Source organism: Ranitomeya variabilis, chromosome 6 (assembly GCF_051348905.1).
Source record: "Ranitomeya variabilis isolate aRanVar5 chromosome 6, aRanVar5.hap1, whole genome shotgun sequence".
Taxonomy (NCBI): Eukaryota; Metazoa; Chordata; class Amphibia; order Anura; family Dendrobatidae; genus Ranitomeya; species Ranitomeya variabilis.
In genome coordinates, this window is record NC_135237.1 from 141084111 (window position 1) to 141104216 (window position 20106).

A 20106-nucleotide genomic window follows, 5' to 3' on the forward strand; every position below is an offset into this window, starting at 1 on the left:
ACTCAGGACAAATTGGACAACAACTTTTGGGGTCCAATTTATCCTGATACCCTTGTAAAAATACAAAACTGGGGGCTAAAAAATCATTTTTGTGAAAAAAAAAAAGAATTTTTATTTTCACGGCTCTGCGTTATAAACTGTAGTGAAACACTTGGGGGTTCAAAGTTCTCACAACACATCTAGATAAGTTCCTTGGAGGGTCTAGTTTCCAATATGGGGTCACTTGTGGGGGGTTTGTACTGTTTGGGTACATCAGGGGCTCTGCAAATGCAACGTGACGCCTGCAGACCAATCCATTTAAGTCTGCATTCCAAATGGCGCTCCTTCCCTTCTGAGCTCTGTCATGCGCCCAAACAGTGGTTCCCCCCCACATATGGGGTATCAGCATACTCAGGACAAATTGGACAACAACTTTTGAGGTCCAATTTATCCTGATACCCTTGTGAAAATACAAAACTGGGGGCTAAAAATCATTTTTGTGAAAAAAAAAAGAATTTTTATTTTTACGGCTCTGCATTATAAACTTCTGTGAAGCACTTGTTGGGTCAAAGTGCTCACCACACATCTAGATAAGTTCCTTAGGGGGTCTACTTTCCAAAATGGTGTCACTTGTGGGGGGTTTCAATGTTTAGGCACATCAGGGGCTCTGCAAACGCAACATGGCATCCCATCTTAATTCCAGTCAATTTTGCATTGAAAAGTAAAATAGCGCTCCTTCCCTTCCGAGCTCTTCTATGCGCCCAAACAGTGGTTTACCCCCACATATGGGGTATCGTCGTACTCAGGACAAATTGCACAACAACTTTTGTGGTCTAATTTCTTCTCTTACCCTTGGGGAAATAAAAACATAGGGGCGAAAAGATCATTTTTGTGAAAAAATATGATTTTTTTATTTTTACGGCTCTGCATTATAAACTTCTGTGAAGCACTTGTTGGGTCAAAGTGCTCACCACACATCTAGATAAGTTCCTTAGGGGGTCTACTTTCCAAAATGGTGTCACTTGTGGGGGGTTTCAATGTTTAAGCACATCAGGGGCTCTCCAAATGCAACATGGCGTCCCATCTCAATTCCAGTCAATTTTGCATTGAAAAGTCAAATGGCGCTCCTTCCCTTCCGAGCTCTGCCCTGCGCCCAAACAATGGTTTACACCCACATATGGGGTATCAGCGTACTCAGGACAAATTGCACAACAATTTTTGAGGTCCAATTTCTTCTCTTACTCTTGGGAAAATAAAAAATTGGGGGCGAAAAGATCATTTTTGTGAAAAAATATGATTTTTTATTTTTACCGCTCTGCATTATAAACTTCTGTGAAGCACTTGTTGGGTCAAAGTGCTCACCACACATCTAGATAAGTTCCTTAGGGGGTCTACTTTCCAAAATGGTGTCACTTGTGGGGGGTTTCAATGTTTAGGCACATCAGGGGCTCTCCAAATGCAACATGGCGTCCCATCTCAATTCCAGTCAATTTTGCATTGAAAAGTCAAATGGCGCTCCTTTCCTTCCGAGCTCTGCCATGCGCCCAAACAGTGGATTACCCCCACATATGGGGTATCAGCGTACTCAGGACAAATTGTACAACAAATTGGGGGGGTCTATTTTCTCCTGTTACCCTTGGTAAAATAAAACAAATTGGATCTGAAATAAATTTTGTGTGAAAAAAAGTTAAATGTTCATTTTTATTTAAACATTCCAAAAATTCCTGTGAAACACCTGAAGGGTTAATAAACTTCTTGAAATTGGTTTTGAGTACCTTGAGGGGTGCAGTTTTTAGAATGGTGTCACACTTGGGTATTTTCTATCATATAGACCCGTCAAAATGACTTCAAATGAGATGTGGTCCCTAAAAAAAAATGGTGTTGTAAAAATGAGAAATTGCTGGTCAACTTTTAACCCTTATAACTCCATCACAAAAAAAAATTTTGGTTCCAAAATTGTGCTGATGTAAAGTAGACATGTGGGAAATGTTACTTATTAAGTATTTTGCATGACATATGTCTGTGATTTAAGGGCATAAAAATTAAAAGTTGGAAAATTGCGAAATTTTCAAAATTTTTGCCAAATATTCATTTTTTTCACAAATAAACTCAAGTTATATCGAAGAAATTTTACCACTATCATGAAGTACAATATGTCACAAGAAAACAATGTCAGAATCGCCAAGATCCGTTGAAGCGTTCCAGAGTTATAACCTCATAAAGGGACAGTGGTCAGAATTGTAAAAATTGGCCCGGTCATTAACGTGCAAACCACCCTCGGGGCTTAAGGGGTTAATGCACCTTACTGTTGTAGAGGTGCACATAGACGTGCATTATATACTCCTATCTTGGTTTATTGGGACCAAATCTGAAATCACACCTAGCATGTGATTGGAACATGTGTCCCTGACGCTCGTTTCGCCTGCTTTTTCCCTGAATTGTTTTTGTAGCTTTTTGATTGGATAGTGCATAGTTTGGAGCTTATTCCTTCAGGAAACGCATTAAAGAAATTACCTGCACTCTGTTTTCTCTAATCAGGCTTTTTTTTTTAAACCTGAAGTGAGAGAGAAACCCTCAAAAGACTGATCTTATGAAAACAAAGTGGTTTCACAATATAAATGAAAAGAAAGGGTCTTTCAAGCATTTATTGAGCAATTTTTCAGGCTTTTTTTTTTGAGTGGGCCTGCTAAAAAAAAACTCTTTAAAAAAAAGTCTGTGTGGACATACCCTAAAGCTGCTGTTGAACGAATTTATTCATTTAAAAAATGTTGAATAGCCATAATGACAGCCATTAATTACTCCATTCTGTTATGAAGGACTGTGCATGATATCACTGTAGATGCAGGCCAGTATACATTTCTTCAGTTAACATTTGTGTCACTATGTACTGAAAAAAATCCTCTTTAATATTTTCATGTTTTGTCTCCATGTATTCTCGTACATAAACAGAAATACTCTGCTGTGTCTCTCTGCAACATATCAACAGAGGTCCTAAAAGTCATCAATGCAACCGAGGAACTGATAGCAGGAACCACAGATCCATGGGATTCCCCAGGAAATACACTTGACCGAGAGACTGTACCTATTTGTGCTGACCCTCTCAGACTAGATGAACAACTCACCAAACTGGAAGAAAATGTAAGAATGGCTGTCTAAAATGATGCTATAATATTTCCTAAATTGTATTAGAAAAAGTGCCTTAGTTATAAGTAATGTAAATGGAATCAAATACTGTATAATTTATTAAATAAACAATAGAAAAAACATTTAAGGGCTTCCTTGTTGCCTGCCATTTTAGCTGGCAAGTTATTGGATTTTGACAAATTATAAAACTTAATAATTCTAGGGAACTGAAATCTGCAAATGTATTTCCCAGCAGCCAGTTCTCCATGCAGCTAGAGTGTACACCTGCATTCTTACCTTTTAAAGGCAGATTTTGCTGTATGATCATTATAGAGAGTAGGCTGGCACTGTCTGTGATAAAAAAATAGAATTATACTTTCCGGTAATTCGGTATCTTTTAACCCACCACGACAGCACACCTGGAGGATGTTACCCCTTTCCTAATAGGGACAAGAAATGACAAAGAGGTTAAATAACCCCTCTCACATCCTTCCTGTTATTATATAGGACCACAGGAGAAGGAATGCTTCAAATTGTATTTATTCTCTTAAAAGAATGAAAATTAAGCAAAGAGAAGGATTACCCATGCTGTCGTGGTGGGTTACTAGAATCTGAATTACCGGTAAGTCTAATTCTATTTTCTCTAGTAACCCCCCACGACAGCACACCTGGAGCAGTACCCAAGAGTAATGTTTTAGGGAGGGACTATAGCTTGGAGGACTTTTCTACCAAAGGCAAAGTCCTCTTCTGACATCAGGTCTAGCCTGTAATGCTTGGAGAATGTATGGACCGAGGACCAGGTAGCAGCTCTGCATATCTGCTCAATGGAAGCACTGGCTTTCTTGGCCCACGAGACAGATGTTGCTCTGGTAGAGTGAGCCGTAAATTTCTCTGGCGGTGGAAGGCCCTGGACCTGATTTGTCTCCGAGATGTCTCTCTTGATCCAGTTGATCGTGGATCTGGAAGTCTTCTTCCCCTTATTGTGGCCTCATAGATGAACAAACAGGTTTTGGTCCTTCCTAGTTTTTTCCAACACCTGAAGGTAATGGAGTACCGTTCTCTGGATGTCCAAAGTGTGGAACTGTTCTCCTTCCTTATTTCCTGACTCTTGATAGAAGGAGGGAAGAATTATCTCCTAAGATCTGTGAAACTCTGAGACTACTTTGGGCAGAAATTACGGATCCAATCACAGAATAAGTCGGTCCTGCAAGATCTTCATGTAGGGTTCATTGATCGAGAGAGCTTGTAATTCACCCACTCTCCTGGCTGTAGTTATTGCTACCAGGAAGGCCGCTTTCCAAGAGAGTCTGTCTACATCTATAGATGACAAGGGCTCAAAAAGTGGTAGTGTTAGCCCCTTCAAGACCACATTGAGGTCCCAGGAAGGAACTAAGTTCGTAGCTCTTGGACATATGCGAGATGCTGCTGTCATACATCTTCTAATCCATCGGTGGTCGGCTAAATTCTGGTCAAAATATGAGTTTAGGGCCACCACCTGAACTTTGAGGGTGCTAGGTCTGAAATTCTTCTCTAGCCCTTCTTGCAGAAAATCCAGAATCCGAGCTAAGTTTGGCTGCTGTGGGTTAGGCCGTTCGGGTGCACTTCATGAGATAAAGGTCTTCCATATCTTCTGGTATATGGAGTTTGTTACCGCCTATCGGCTTTTCTGCAGTGTCCAAATGACCCCTTCTGGCAATCCTCTGGTCTTCAGAATTAAGAACTCAGAAGCCAGGCCTTCAGATGTAACCTCTCAGGATCTGGATGAAATATTGGCCCCTGGTGGAGGAGGCTTCTGACAGGGGGTAGCTCTATCAGTTCTTCTATCCTGAGGATGGTAAGGGTCCAGACCATGCCTCAGCTTCTTTTGGGCCAGAATGGTGCTACCAAAATTATTTTGACCTTTTTCTACTCTTTTGTAGAACCCTTGGTAGGATTGGCAATGGAGGGAAGGCACAGGCCAGTCTGAATGTCCTTGGGTGGGCTAACGCATCTACAACTAAACAGGGACCGGCTGGATTCATCGAATAATATTGATACACCTTTGCTTTCTGTCTACTTGCAAATAGGTCCACCTCTGGATGGCCCCATCTTCTGGTTAGTATCTGAAAGACCTCTGGATCTAGATTCCATTCCAATGAATGGATTTCTGTACTGCTCTGAAAATCGGTCTGTATGTTTACCGCACCCTTTATGTGCAAAGCGGACAGGGAGAGAAGGTGTTCTTCAGCCTACGAGAATACTCTGGATATTGCCTTCAGATCCTCATGCCTTGTACTTCCCTGATGATGAAGGTGGGCAACTGTTGTCATGTTGTCTGAGTATATCTTGACATGAGTATCCTGGACTAGGGTTACTGCGGACTTGAGGGCCTCCTCTACCGCCTTTAGTTTCCTGAAGTTTGAGGATTGTCAGCTTATTTCGTCTGACCAGCATCCTTGGGATATGTGTTGGGATACCATGGCTCCCCACCTTTTCCCGCTGGCGTCTACTTTTATGGTGATCGCTGGGTCTTGCGTCCAGGGAACCCCTCTGCTCAAGTTCTCTGTTTTTAGCAACCATGTCAATGAAGACTTTACACAAGGCAGCATCTGGATCTTCTTGTCCAAGGATTCTAGAGATCCATCCCAGTTTGCCAGGATGTGGGTCTGAAGTGTTCTGGTGTGCGCTTGGGCCCATTCTACAATCTGGATGCAGGATGTCATAGATCTGAGAACCAACATGGCCCATCTTAATGACACCATCTTCTTGCTCTGTGGTATCATTATCTTTGATCTTAGCAAGATCTGTTTTTGCCTGGGCAAGAAAGATGTTTGCCTGTGTCAGTCCAGTAAGACTCATAAGAAAATCTTTGTTGTTGCAGTAACCATATCTGATATTTTGAGGTTCAATATCCAGCCTAGAGATGATGGGATCTGGGTTATCATCTTCAGATGTTCCTGTAGCATGGGTACGGAGGGAGCCACCAACAAGAGGTCATCGAGGTATGGAACTATGCATATGTGTGGACCTCTGATGTATGCCATGACCTCTGACATGATCTTTGTGAAGATATGTGGGGCCGAGGATAGACCAAATGGGAGGACATTGTACTGGTAATGGTCTATGTGCTCTCCCCGGGCGACTGCAAATCTTAGGAATCTCCGATAAGTTGGATGGATTGCATCCTGTAGGTCTATCGTCGCAATGACGAAATCCTGCCCAATCAGAGGTACTGTTGACCTGATGGATTCCATCTTGAATATTTTGTATGCTATATAATGATTCAGGGGTTTCAGATTGATTATAACCTATGGGACCTATTTGGTTTCTTTATGAGGAACAGGTTTGAGTAGTGTACCCTGTTCCTTTCTCTTTCTGGGACTATGGAGACTACCTTTGTGGATAATAGGTTGTTTACTCCCACTATCAAGGTGGATTGTATCTCTGGAGAGGAGAGTCGCGTTGTTTTTATTGTTTTTGGAGGATATGAGGCTAATTCTATCTTTACTCCTTCCCTGACTGATCTTAAGAGTCCATTAATCTGAAGAGATCTTGAGCCACTGCGGAAGGAAGTTTGAGATGTGACCTCCTACCGTGTTGGCATCATGGCTTCTTTTGTCTCTGGGAGTGGGGAAGAAAAAGATTTCTGTCTTTCCCCCCTTTCGGGTAGCTCTAGCGACCTGACTTTCCCCTCCCCTTGTACTGAGTTGTATGCTATTGTTGGGGGCCGAAGGGTCTTTTCCTAGTATTCCAAGGTTCTGGTAAGGTCTTCTTTTTATCCAAAGCCTTTTCTAACAGCTCATCAAGGGCAGGACCAAACATGTACTTCCCTTTGAAGGGGACAGAGCGCAGCTTCATCTTTGAAGTCATGTGCCTGCTCCAAGACCTTAGCCAGAGTGCTCGTCTCACAGAGTTTGACAACCCTGACTATCTTCCTTGCCAATCTTACGGATTCTGCAGAGGCATCTGCTAGGAAACCTGTTGCCTTCTGGAAGAGAGGCAGAGAAGCTAGGATGTCCTCTCTGGGAGTACCTGTGGACAGGTGTTCCTCCAGCTGCCCCAGCTGGGCCACACAGGTATATACGGTGTTGGTATTCAGTAAAGATGCCAAGGTTTCTCATGATTTCCTTAGTAGCCCATCCATCTTGCTTTCCAGAGGGTCCTTCAACTGTGAGGCATCCTCAAATGGAAGTGTGGTCTTCTTAGCTACCCGAGCAATCTGGACATTGACATTTGGAATCTCTGACCAGCATGATGCCGTCTCATCGTCCACAGGGAACCTGTCCTTCATATCTGCTAAAATGGTCAGGCTCTTTTCTGGGAATTCCCACTATTCTATGACCAGGTCCCGGATGTTTTTATGAATGGGAAACACATGCTTCTTCCTAGAACGGAGACCCCAAAACATTTCTTCCTGTACCATAAGGGCAGTCTTTTCCTCTATCTCCATGGTCCTCCTTACTGCCATGAGGAGTTCCTCTATATCCCCTGAGGAGACATAATATCTCTCCTGTGGGAGACCTCTGGGTCCAGGATTAATTCGCCTTCTTCCAGAGGTTCGTCTGGTATCAACATTTCATCCTGAGAGTCATCATCCCTTTCCTCCTCTAAATTAAGCTTCCTCCTTTTAGCTTCTGGACAGACGCTGGGAGAGGGTGCGGGCTGGGAAAAGGTGACCAGGGAGGTTTTTATCTCCTTTTGGATTAGGCCATTAATTTCTTCCATCAAGGATGGTTGCTCTTCCCTGATGACTTTCTAAGTACACTCTTTGCATAATGTCTTCTTTTGCGAAGAGGCAAGTTTTTTGTACAGACTGCAGATCTCCGTGAAGTCTTGGACTTGCTTCTTGATGCAGGTTCCTTGTCCCCCTACAAGAAAGGGGAGAAGGAATAATAAGGCTCTAAACCTGCACACAGGGAATGGACACCCAGTGCCAGAGTACTTACTGGGACCGGGAGGGTGCTGGGATCTACAGGCACAGAGAGACAGGAACCTGACATCTCCTTCTGTTTACCACACAGTGGTCCTACCTTAGATGTCTTCCTTGTCCTGGGCTCTTATATGGACGACCAGACTTCAGCACCTATCCTCTGATTAGAGGACCTCCTCCCTCCGATGTCCATGTGTTGGGGGGGTGTGGGGAGGGGCCCGCTGACACCATCTGCGCTGTAATGTGGCCAGTCCAGTGTGGAACGCAAAAATCTTCCTCTGTGTGCTGAAGCCAGTCGGTGTGTGACATCATTTCCTGCCGCTGGCTTCAGCCCTAGAAGTCTTTGCGCATGCGCACCCAGCATGACACTCTGCTCCACAATGCTGGAGGAGGAGAAGGACTGGAGAGCTCAGAGAGGCCTCCAGCCAAAGAATCCCACACAGACCTTGTCCGGAGGTGCAGACTGGAGGGGGGTCCTGATTCCAAGATGGAGACAGGAGCAGGGCTCGGGGAGGAGAGGTAAGTCTGCTCCCCTGCTGCCCGGCCTGAATCTCTTTCCTCCAGTGACTGTTGCCGGCACAGAGGATTACCTCTTCATCCCTAGTAGGGACAAAAAAGAACACTGAGGGGGAGGATGTGGGAGGGGTTATTTAACCTCTTTGTCATTTCCTGTCCCTATTAGGAAAGGGGTAACATCCTCCAGGTGTGCCGTCGTGGGAGGTTACTAGAGAAAAAATGCTAAGCTTAACACTGAGACTTAAGTCAACACTGGGATCCATATGCAGGTAGTCTTCTTTCTGCATTTGGGCAATTGTTATGAAAACTCGTGTCATTGCATTGATGCTGTGTATCAGAAAGGATGATAGGTAGAAATGAAATGTCTTTTCTCAGCATTCTACTTTATGTTAATCGAGTGAACTGCAGACAGAGGAATGTTAGGCTTACAGTTTCCCTAAAGGAGTTCCCCAACATTATTTACTTAGAGGCAAATCTAGGTTTTTCTGCATAATCAGAACCACCAACAGCACCGAAATGTATAACCAGAAGCACCAGTGGTAGAGGAATATATCATCAGAACCACCAACAGTACTTGAATACACCACCATAACCACCATCAGTACATCAATACATTACCAGAACCACCATCAATGCATAAATACAGCACAAGAACCGTCATCACTATATGAATACATTACCAAAACCACCATCATTACATAAATACGTCACAAGAACCACCGTCATCACATGAATATATCACCAAACTACCAGTACTAGTACATCCGTACATGTTTTGTACAGAGAGAGATTAATTGTAATGTCAGGTCAGACACATATACAATTGTATCTAATGAACCTACAATTTCCAGTATGTCCTTAATAATGGTAATAAGATTCTGGGAGTGGTTATTAACAGCCATTATCAGACAGAGGACCATACTGGAACCACAGTACTGATGAGATGTAGTCACTATTACAAATTAACATTTATATCCAGGTACCTTATTGGCTGCATCTTTTCTGATTGGAAATGTTCTCTTTCTTTACCTCTATAACTTGTCCAGACACCATGATGACTTTTTACAGACACAGCTCATAGCTGCAGACTTTTATCATCTTTTGCCTTCTGCAACACAAGCCAACATGGTGACCTTAAAAATAACAGTGTAATTATAATGTCCCTGAATAAAAATATCTTCCCTATGCTGTGCCCCTGAATAATTGCCCCTCACTGTACTCCCTGCAAAAAATATGACTCCCACACTGTCCCTCCTATGGAACATGCCCTCGACACTGCCCTCTTCTTTTCATACTGGCCTCCTCTTCACACTGTCCCCTCACACTGTGTCCCTCTTATACTGCCCAGTCTCTATACTGTGCACCCTCCTCACACCCCCTATGTATACAGTGCTCCACATGTGCTACCCCCTCTCTATACTTACCCCCACACCACCCAGTCCCTATACTGTGTCCCCTCAAACTTTTTTGTTCCCCATACTGTTCCCTCACACCTGTCTCCCAATACACTGTCCCCTCTGTATACTGCCCCCACACTGCCCAATCTCTTAGTGTGCCCCTTCACGCTTCTCACCCATATGTCCCCTTGCACATTTCTCCCACATGCTATCTCCTCAACCATGTAACCCCTATACAGCCTCCTTACACATTTACTCCCCTTTCAACATACTGTTTCCTCACACATTTAACCCCCGTCTCCCCATACTGGTTCCTCGCATATTTACCCCCTACCACCATACTGTCGTTCTGAAATAATTACTCCTCCCTCTACTATTGTCTCCTTAGACATTTACCCTCTCCATCCATACTGTCGTCTGCTCACACTTTTACCCTTTCTCACCATACAGCTGTCTCCTCACACAATTACCCCCTATCACCATACTGTCATCTTCTGAAATATTTACCCCCTCCCTATACTAGTTTCTTCTTAGACATTTACCCTCTCCATCCATACTGTCATCTCCTCATACATTTACCCTCTCTCACCATACTGTTGTTTTCTAAAACACTTACCTACTTCCCCCATACTGTTGTCCGCTTATACATTTACACCCTCCCCATCATAGCATATCCTCACCTAACACATTCACCCCCTCACCCACACTGTTGTCTCCTCACACATTTTCCCCCTTCCCCATACTGTTGTCTCCTCACATATTTACCCCCTCCCTCATTGTCATCTACTCACACATTTACCCACTCCCCCCATACTGCTGTCTCCTCACACATTTACCCACTCCCCCATACGGTCGTCTCCTTAGACATTTGTTCCCTCCACCCATACTGTCGTCTCCTCACACATTTACCCTCTCCCACCATACTGTCATCTTCTGAAACATTTGACAACTTCCCCCATACTCTTGTCCCCTTACATATTTACACCCATCCCCATAATAGCATCTCCTCACCTCACACATTCACCCCCTCATCCATACTGTCATCTTCTCACACATTTACCCCCTGCCCCATACTGTCATCTCAAATATTTACCCCCTCCCCCATACTGTCATCTTCTCACTCATTTAGCCACTCTGCCCATACTCTCATCTCCTCATATATTTACTTCCTCCCCCATACTGTCTTCTCCTCACACTTTTACCAACTTCCCCGATACTGTTGTCTCCTCAAACATTTACATAGTGCCACCACCATACTGTCATCTCCTCACACATTTACCCACTCCCTCCTCCATAGTTTCTTCACATTCCTCACCCAATTAAACTCCTATGTTTTCGGCTCCAGTAGAGTGCTTACCTTGACGCCATCCACCTCCTATGCGGCAGAGTTGTGAAGTCAGCAGTGTGATCAACTGACCTGATCAGGTTGCTGGTGATGGGCTTCAATTGTTCTCCATCCTGAAAAACACAAGTACAATTGGTTCCAAGGATGTGGCATTCCACTGATTCTCAGAGCACTGTCAGTTTGACAAATGTCTCAGAGAATGGCGGAATCCCACTCTTGAGGGATGGAAAAATGCCACTAGTAGGGAGTCAAGTAGACATCTTGGACCACCACATTAAGCAGCCTGACGGGGCCCTTGTGCTGGTTGCACTCAGGGCAAATGCCCTGCCTGTCCCTATCCTAGATACATCCCTGGTTTACTTCCATATCAGGAGGTGACCTGTGCTAATACCAGCAGATACATTTTATATATTTAACATCATCAGAACTGCTGACTTTCTGATACAAAAGTCAGTGGCACCAGAGATAAAAATATACACAAGCTAAATATACAAGTTAAGCATATGATACAACCTAATTTGGAATAAAAACCCATGTGTTTACCCCAAAGGAAGTCTTCACACCAACCATTAAACATCCACATGTGCTCGGCTCCTCCAGTACAGGCAAAAATCCATAATAATAGATAATGCTCTTTGTATCTTCTGTTAAAAACTCTATTTTTAATAACATAAAAACATCACAAAAGCATGTAAAATCGCTTTGCCAACAGGACCAAGATCTATGAGATGGACCCATTTTACATTCAAGCAGTCATGCGTCTATATCACATAAAATATGATACCTAAAATGTAAAATAAAACTGTTGGTACATAGATGCCACACGCCTCTCTACAAATCCGATTCTGTGTGGGAGACTTGCTATAACATTGCGCTGTAACAGGATGCTTTTCCTTACATTATATGGCCCTGGTTAAACTGAGCCTTTGGCCGGGGTCACACTTACCGTATGGAAAATCAGTCCGGGTCTCTCTGCTGAGAGTCGCACAAGTGTTCTCCATATAGTCATCCGTGTGTAATGCATTTGCAATGTGATGATGCGATTTTCTCGCACCTCCGTATGGCACCCGTATGACATGCGTATGATACGAGTATAGCTTTACATTTCTCACTGCTGTTCCCCATTAAATTTAATGGCTCAATGGGCTTAAATTAGGAAAATGGTTGCGTATTTCTCGCAAGCTACACTTATGGTCCGTGTGGTGTCCGATTTTTTCTTGCACCCATAGACTTGCATCGGCCGATATACGTGTACAATAGCAGCATGCTGCGATTTCTTTCGCACGCAGAATACGGCCGAGAAAAAAAACGGTGATGTGAGCTGCCCCATAGAGTAACAGTGGTCCGAGTGCTATGCGATGTTTTCTCGCATAGCACTCGTGCGTATTCTCCTGTATGGTAGTGTGACCCCGGCCTTACTCTGTGCTACATATTCAAATTTGGTGCCCCACAAATTCTGTCTCCTGAGTACAATGTGCCCAATACTCTGTGACATTTTGCCTCACGTATAGAAAAAAAAGTCTCACCACTTAAAGTCAGGAATACTCATTGGTTGATGGCTTCACGCCATAACCCAATCACATAGCGAGGCTTTGTCTCTTCTGGTTAGGCTCCACTGGAATGATGCAAATACTATGATAGCAGGTACGGACTGGGGATGAAATTCAGCCCTGGCATTTGAAATCACACAGGCCCATGGTGTCCCCGTCCCCAATAACTAGATGGGATATATTACTAATATTGCCCTGGATGGAGGAAAGGAAGAATTACTACAAGACCAATATTTCTAATTATACCCACGGCATGCTGAGGTAAGTGACGGAGTGACCGGCTTTGTGCTCCGTCACAACTGTTAACAGTATGGGTGCCTTGAGAACATTGATTCTGTTAACAAAGTAGCAGACAAGGCGACCCACAACCAGACCGGCCCTTCTGGCATTTGCCAGAATTGCCAAATGGCTAGTCCGGCCCTGTGTGATAGTGTCATTGTCCTGTCTGTACCACAGAGAAAGTGCTCTGCAGCACCGCTAATATTTTCTAACTGTATGCACTTCTTTAACAATACACAGAGAAAGGGGACCATCTCTTCCTTTTTTGAAAACTTGCTGTAATTTTAACAGATTTGTGAGAACTAGAGATAACTGGCTGCATCCTATTCCTGTTCCAGACATATGGACAGAGATGTTATACTGTATGTATGTATGTTAAATGTCCATCGTTGCTATTCCTTTTAAAACTATTGGCAGAAAACTGTATTAAATATTTAAGTATTTAGTTTTGCAGCTTTTCTCACAACACCGTCCCAATTTACTTTTTCCGCAACATTGGTAAACCATCAGTGTCTTCATGCAGTCTCCTCTTCTCCTGAATCATGCTCTATTATTTTGCACACAAATGAAAGGTTATAATAGCCTGTCCAGTAAACTGAACCGACAATAACACTAAGCGTGCATATGTAAAGTTACCTCTTGTGCACTTTGCCAGGTGGAAGCTTACAGTCAGAGCTGGCTTCAGGAGAACCCTACAAAAAGACATTGGAGGATGACAAAATGGGCAACAGCTAGGTAAGTAAAGGTTGTAGGTGGGTAGAGGTCTCAAACCCAGGGCAAAAGCTGTTACTCACAATTACTCACAATTACACCTATTTCAGTAGGGGTATACGTACAACTCATGCTGTCTGCTATAGCATTTCTCAGAGCTGAAGTCTCACAAAGTCCAGACACTTTTTTTCCTTCATCATCTCTACTTTCCTAATGAAACTTTGGCCTTATAATGTGGTACCACTCTGGCATTTCTGGACCTTTGAACTGCTGACTCAAGTTTAGAAGACCCACTCTGCAGTTTTCAAAAAAATAATATTTAATCTTTCAGTCCACCCTGACATCTCTGAATAGACAAACCTAAGCCTACAGCTTTCACAAGCCAATTGCAGGCGTATATGGGATCTCACAGCACTCACATCTCTGTCAACAAATGTAAAGTGTAAAGAGCAGTAGTCATGCCCAAGCTGCTGTCTGGTTTCGCCCTGGCACTTTACAGACAAGGGTGTCCCAGTCCCATTGTGCTGTAGGGTGTGGGGTGCATCACATTCACTTGTAGGCCGTAGGACTCCAGTACCTCCAGGCTTTCATCCTCAGGAGCCACTGCACACAATGATTGGGACACCAAGTTCTTTGTAACAGTCAAACTTTTACTAAACAGTCTAAATTCATCATGTGGGCACAGGTGGGATAGGGCACAGCAATTCGCACTTCCTTCCTCACTATTACAACCCCTCTTTTGTTCTGCCAACCTTTTTGGACTATCCCAAAACCCGCTGACTCCATCAGCCTCAGTGATTCGTTGTCCACTCCGGCAGTGCACTCGGGATTGGCCACCTGCCCCATGTCGACCGACCTCGTGATGTCAAAAGACCAGGCCTGCTCCATGGTACCTGGCCTGAGCCCTAGACTCCAGACATTGTTGGAATGTCCATCAGGGATCTCCATTTGGTCTCCCACTGCCTCAATCATTTGGCCCGTGCTGCCCTTAGCAATCCACCCCACCTAAACTTGAACACCACTTTACACTTCACTAGCTGGTAATGAACTACCTCCAACAAGGAAGTGCCCCCCTTTTATCTGCACTAGTGCCCACCCACTGTACTAACTCTATTTTTAACTATTTCCTATCCTTCATTCTAAGCCTACTTAGGCTGCTGTGGATTTGCAGCAGTTTTCCATCAGGTTTACAGTACCATGTAAAACTATGGAAAACCAAATCCGCTGTGCCCATGGTGCGAAAAATACCATGCGGAAATGATGCATTGTATTTTCCGCAGCAAGTCAATTCTTTGTGCGGATTCCTCAGCGTTTTACACCTGCTCCTCAATAGGAATCCGCAGGTGTAAACCGCAGGTGAAATCAGCACAAAAAACGCAGGAAATCCGGGGTAAATCCGCAGGTAAAACGCAGTGCGTTTTACCTGCAGATTTTTCAAAAACAATGTGGAAAAATCCACACACGAATCCGCAACATGGGCACATAGCCTTATCCTTATTCTGTATCCTATGCTGTCCTAAGCTTATCCTTATGCTATACTCACATTATGCACTAACACCTTATACATCACCATAATACATTACATTACAATACGATACGATACGCTTTATTGATCCCGTGGGAAATTATGGTATCACAGCAGCACAACTTAATCATAAAAATCATAAAATGAATTACTTAATAGACATGACAGTGGAGTTGACAGAAGAACATTATACATTAGAATAGGACATACACAACGGGTGAACTGAAGTGTAGAGAAATAAAGTAGACATTCACCTTGTTGATTTAACCCTAATGTTATTGTTGTACATTCCCATAGCAGTTGGCACAAACGATTTCCTATATTTTTCCTTCTTACACCTCAGAAGTATTAGCCGGTTACTGAAGGTGCTCTTCTGTCTCATGAATAGCTCATATAATGGATGTGCATTATTGTTCATGATTGCCATACACTTTTTCAGAGTTCTTCTCTCCACTACCTCCTCAAAAGAGTCCAGATTGCAGCCAACAGCAGAGCTTGCCTTCTTGATAATCTTATTCAGCTTATTAGCATCAGAGGCCCGCACACTACTACTCCAGCATATGATTTCAAAAAAGATGGCACTTGCCACTACAGACTGGTAGAACATTTCTAACATTTTGCTGCACACATTAAAAGACCTCAGTTTCCTTAGGAAATACAATCTGCTCATCCCCTTCTTGTAGACAATCTCTGAGTGGCATCTCCAGTCCAGTTTGCTATCCAAATGGACCCCAAATATTTGTAACTCTCCACCTGCTCTACCTCCTGACCAGCAATAGTGATCGGTAAGCATTCCATCTTTATCCTGCTATAGTTGGCCACCAACTCCTTAGTTTTCTTAACATTTAGTTGTAGATAGTTACCATTGCACGAAAATTCGACACCACCCTTCTATATTCCTCATCCCCCCGATCTCCCCTTATACATCCCACAACCACGGAGTCATCCGAAAATTTTTGAAGGTGGCAAAGATCAGATTTATACTGAAAGTCTGATATATACAGTGTGAAAAGAAAGGGCCCAAGCACCGTTCCCTGGGGGGCACCTACACTGCTCAATAATCTGCTTGACACAACTGCTCCCATCTGTACAAACTGTGGCCGATCTGATAGGTAGTCAGTTATCCAATTTCTCATCCCCTCCTCCACCCTCATATCAGTCATCTTTTTGTGTAGTAAAAGTGGCTGCAGGGAGTTAAATGCACTCGAGAAATTGAAGAACATCGCTCGCACTGTGGTTCCGTCAATCTCCAGAAATGAATGTACACTATGTAACAGAGAAAGAATAGCATCATCCACCCCCAATCTATGTCGGTAAGCAAACTGAAGGGGATCGATAAAAGCGTTGACCCTTGGTTATTACATTAGACACACACTACTTTTACATATAAAATAGCACAACAGTATTCACAAGGTGTGTCTGTTGTCTTCAGGGGCAGGAACAGGTTAAGGGTATGTTCACACTTGGCGTTTTTGCTGCTTTTTTTATGCTAATTTTCAGCTGCTTTTTTCAGTACCAGTAAAGACTATGAGATTTCAGAAATCTCATGCACACTCATTGTTTTTTTTTTGTCATCAGGATTTTATGCTTTGCGGTGTTTTTTTTGACAGATAGAGCATGTCACTTCTTTCAGTGTTTTTTCAACATTTTTGCAGATTTGTTCACCCATTGGCTTGAATGGATGGAGAAAAAAATGCTGCAAATACGCAGGTTGACAGTTTTGCAGCGTATCTGCTGCAGAAACATTAAGTACAGCAAGATGTGACCTGACAGTCAGCTCTGCTACATCTAGATGGCAGGCTGCATGGTTGCATGATGCGTCCATACAGCCTGTCATCCAGCAGAGCGGACCCAAACCCATTCACTTGAATGAGGGGCCTGAATGGGGGGCCTGACAATACAGTGTTTGACACCCTGTCATATGCATGACAGCGCGACAAACACTGCTTCTTTTCGGCAGTGAAACCATACCCACCGGTCAGAGAGCTGCGGTTCCCACGCTGTCAAAAGACAGCGTGATCGCTCAGCTGTGATCGGAGGTATAAAGTTTACCTCCGGCCAATGGTGTTAGCTGATGGGACTACCGCTCCGATCATCCGACACCTGCTGCCGCTAATAACAGTGAGAGCAGGAGTGGATGATGGGAGTATTAATCAGCAGCTCCTGTGATGTAAATAAATAATTTAAAATAAAAGCTGCATGGGTTCCCTCTATTTTTTATAACAAGCCAGACAAAGCTCACAGCTGGGGGCTGCAACCCTCAGCTGTCAGCATTAGCAAGGCTAGTTATCAAGAATAGAGGGGTCCCCACGCTATTTTTTATATTATTTAAATAAATAATTTAAAAAAACGGCGTGGGGTTCCCCCCATTTTTGACAATCAGCCTTCAAAAGCAGACAGCTGGGGGCTGGTATTCTCAGGCTGGCAAGGGGCCATGGATATTGGCTCCCCCAGCCTAAAAATAGCAGAATGCAGCCACCCAGGTAAGGCGCATCTATTAGATGCACCAATTCTGGCACTTTGCCTGGCTCTTCACACTTGCCCTGTAATGGTGGCAAGTGGAGTTCATATTTGTGGGGTTGATGTCACCTTTGTATTGTTCGGTGACATCAAGGCCACGGCTTAGTAATGGAGAGGCATCTATAAGACACCTATCCATTACTAATCCTATAGTTGTATTGTAAATAAAGACTAAGCCAGAACACATTCCTCTATTAGAAATAAGCGTAAACACAGTTTTCCATTTTTATTTAAATATATCAAACATAGTTAAACTCACCTAATGCCTAATTCCACCAAAGCCCTCGTTCTCGTGTAATAAAACAAAAATGAAAAACAACCATATCCCTCACCTGTCTGTCGCTCTGACCCACGCCGTAATTCATGTCTGGGAGAGAAATACTTTTCAACCTGCACGGTGCCAAGATGCGACCGCCCAGACTGAAAACCACTGGTGAATGAGATGTTGTGAGGACTTGTGAGCAAGTTGCACGATGCAGAGTAGGATTTCCACTGCTGTGAACTTGCCCCTGCACCATGTGACTTTCTCATGGTGCTAGCTAGGATCTCACTGGGGTCACCGCAGTTCAGCCCAGCTGGGAATGTAGCCTCAGTGACGTCACTGAGGCTGCGCTCACAGCATCTCATTCACCAGTGGCTCTCAGCCTGGATGGTCCCTTCTTGGCACCGTCCAGGTTGAAAACTATTTCTCCCCAGACATGGATTACAGCGTGGGACAGAACGATGGAGAGGTGAGGGATATGGTTGTTTTTATTTTTGGTTTACAACAGGAGAACGAGGGCTTTGATGGAATTAGGCGAGGTCATAAGTATGGTTTAAATAAGATTATTAAAGGAGTCTGTGTCATTCTTTCAGTTAAAGGCCTTTATTCTTGGTATGTGTGTTTTTATACAATGTGACTATAGGGTTAGTAATGGGGGCGTCTTAATGACGCCTCTCCATTACTAACCTCAGGGCTTGATGTCATCTGACAATACAAAGGTGACATCAACCCCCCATAACTATCACTCCACTTACCACCACTACAGGGCAAGTGGGAAGAGTGAGGCTAAGTGCCAGAATTAGATGCACCTTTTCTGGGGGGGCTGATGTTTTTAGCCTAGGGGGGCAGTATACATTGCCCCTTCCTAGGCTATTACTATCAGCCCGCAGCCATCTGCATAGCCTTTGCTGGTTATTAATTATAGGGGGACTCTACTTCATTTTTTGAGGGTTCCCCCATTTTAATAGTCAGTAAAGGTTACGTATACAGCTGTGAGCTGATATTAATAGCCTGGAGGCTCCATGGGTATGTCCCCCTTCCCAGGCTATAAACATCGGACCCCAGCAATCATCTTTCCCTCTGCTAGTTACGAAAATTACGCGGGAGCCCATGCCATTTTTTCAGAAAAATAATCTTTTATTAATTAAATACATGTACAGTAAGCTGCCAACACACTGTACTAATTGTATATGTCACAGACGTCTGTATATCTACCTATTCCATATGTATTTACTGATTGTAATCCATCTGTTCTATCCTGTGGGCCCCTGCTGTGATTTCACTGTACACGGCTGCTGAATTACCAGCTTTTCATATATCTATCTAAAGAAAAAAAGAGAATTTGAGCAGCACAAAATATGAACAAAGAAAAAAGAAAATTTGGGTGCAGAGCCCCCCAGGCACAGACCAAACCTCAATTGTAGAAATCCAAAAAATGGAGGCAGCACACCATTCTCAGTGAAGAAAAGGAGCTACTTTTATTAGCCCATCTTAGCAACGTTTCGGTTCATAAAGATGTCAACCTTTTTCAAGCAATGAATAAGTGCATGTGACAAATATATAAAGGGTATAATCTACAAAAGACATAGAGTACAAAGTCCAAATATATACAGTGCCTTGTGAAAGTATTCGGCCCCCTGGAACTTTTCAACCTTTTCCCACATATCATGCTTCAAACATAAAGATACCAAATGTAAATTTTTGATGAAGAATCAACAACAAGTGGAACACAATTGTGAAGTTGAATGAAATTTATTGGTTATTTTAAATTTTTGTGGATATTCAAAAACTGAAAAGTGGGGTGTGCAATATTATTTGGCCCCTTCAACTTAATACTTTGTTGCGCCACCTTTTGCTGCACTTACAGCTGCAAGTCGTTTGGGGTATGTCTCTATCAGTTTTGTACATCGAGAGACTGAAATTCTTGCCCATTCTTCCTTAGCAAACAGCTCGAGCTCAGTGAGGTTTGATGGAGATCATTTGTGAACAG

The 20106-nt window shown here is 43.4% G+C and overlaps 1 protein-coding gene across 7 annotated transcripts in view; it reads left to right on the forward strand.

The window, feature by feature from the left end:
• The window catches only part of MYRIP (myosin VIIA and Rab interacting protein), a 1107682-nt gene that overhangs the window by 1050058 nt on the left and 37518 nt on the right, over positions 1-20106 (forward strand). For all 7 annotated transcript variants that reach the window (XM_077269059.1, XM_077269058.1, XM_077269060.1 and 4 more), the window contains one exon: positions 2929-3117. In XM_077269059.1, coding sequence (XP_077125174.1) covers positions 2929-3117 — 189 coding nt within the window. The remainder of the gene's footprint in view (positions 1-2928; positions 3118-20106) is intronic.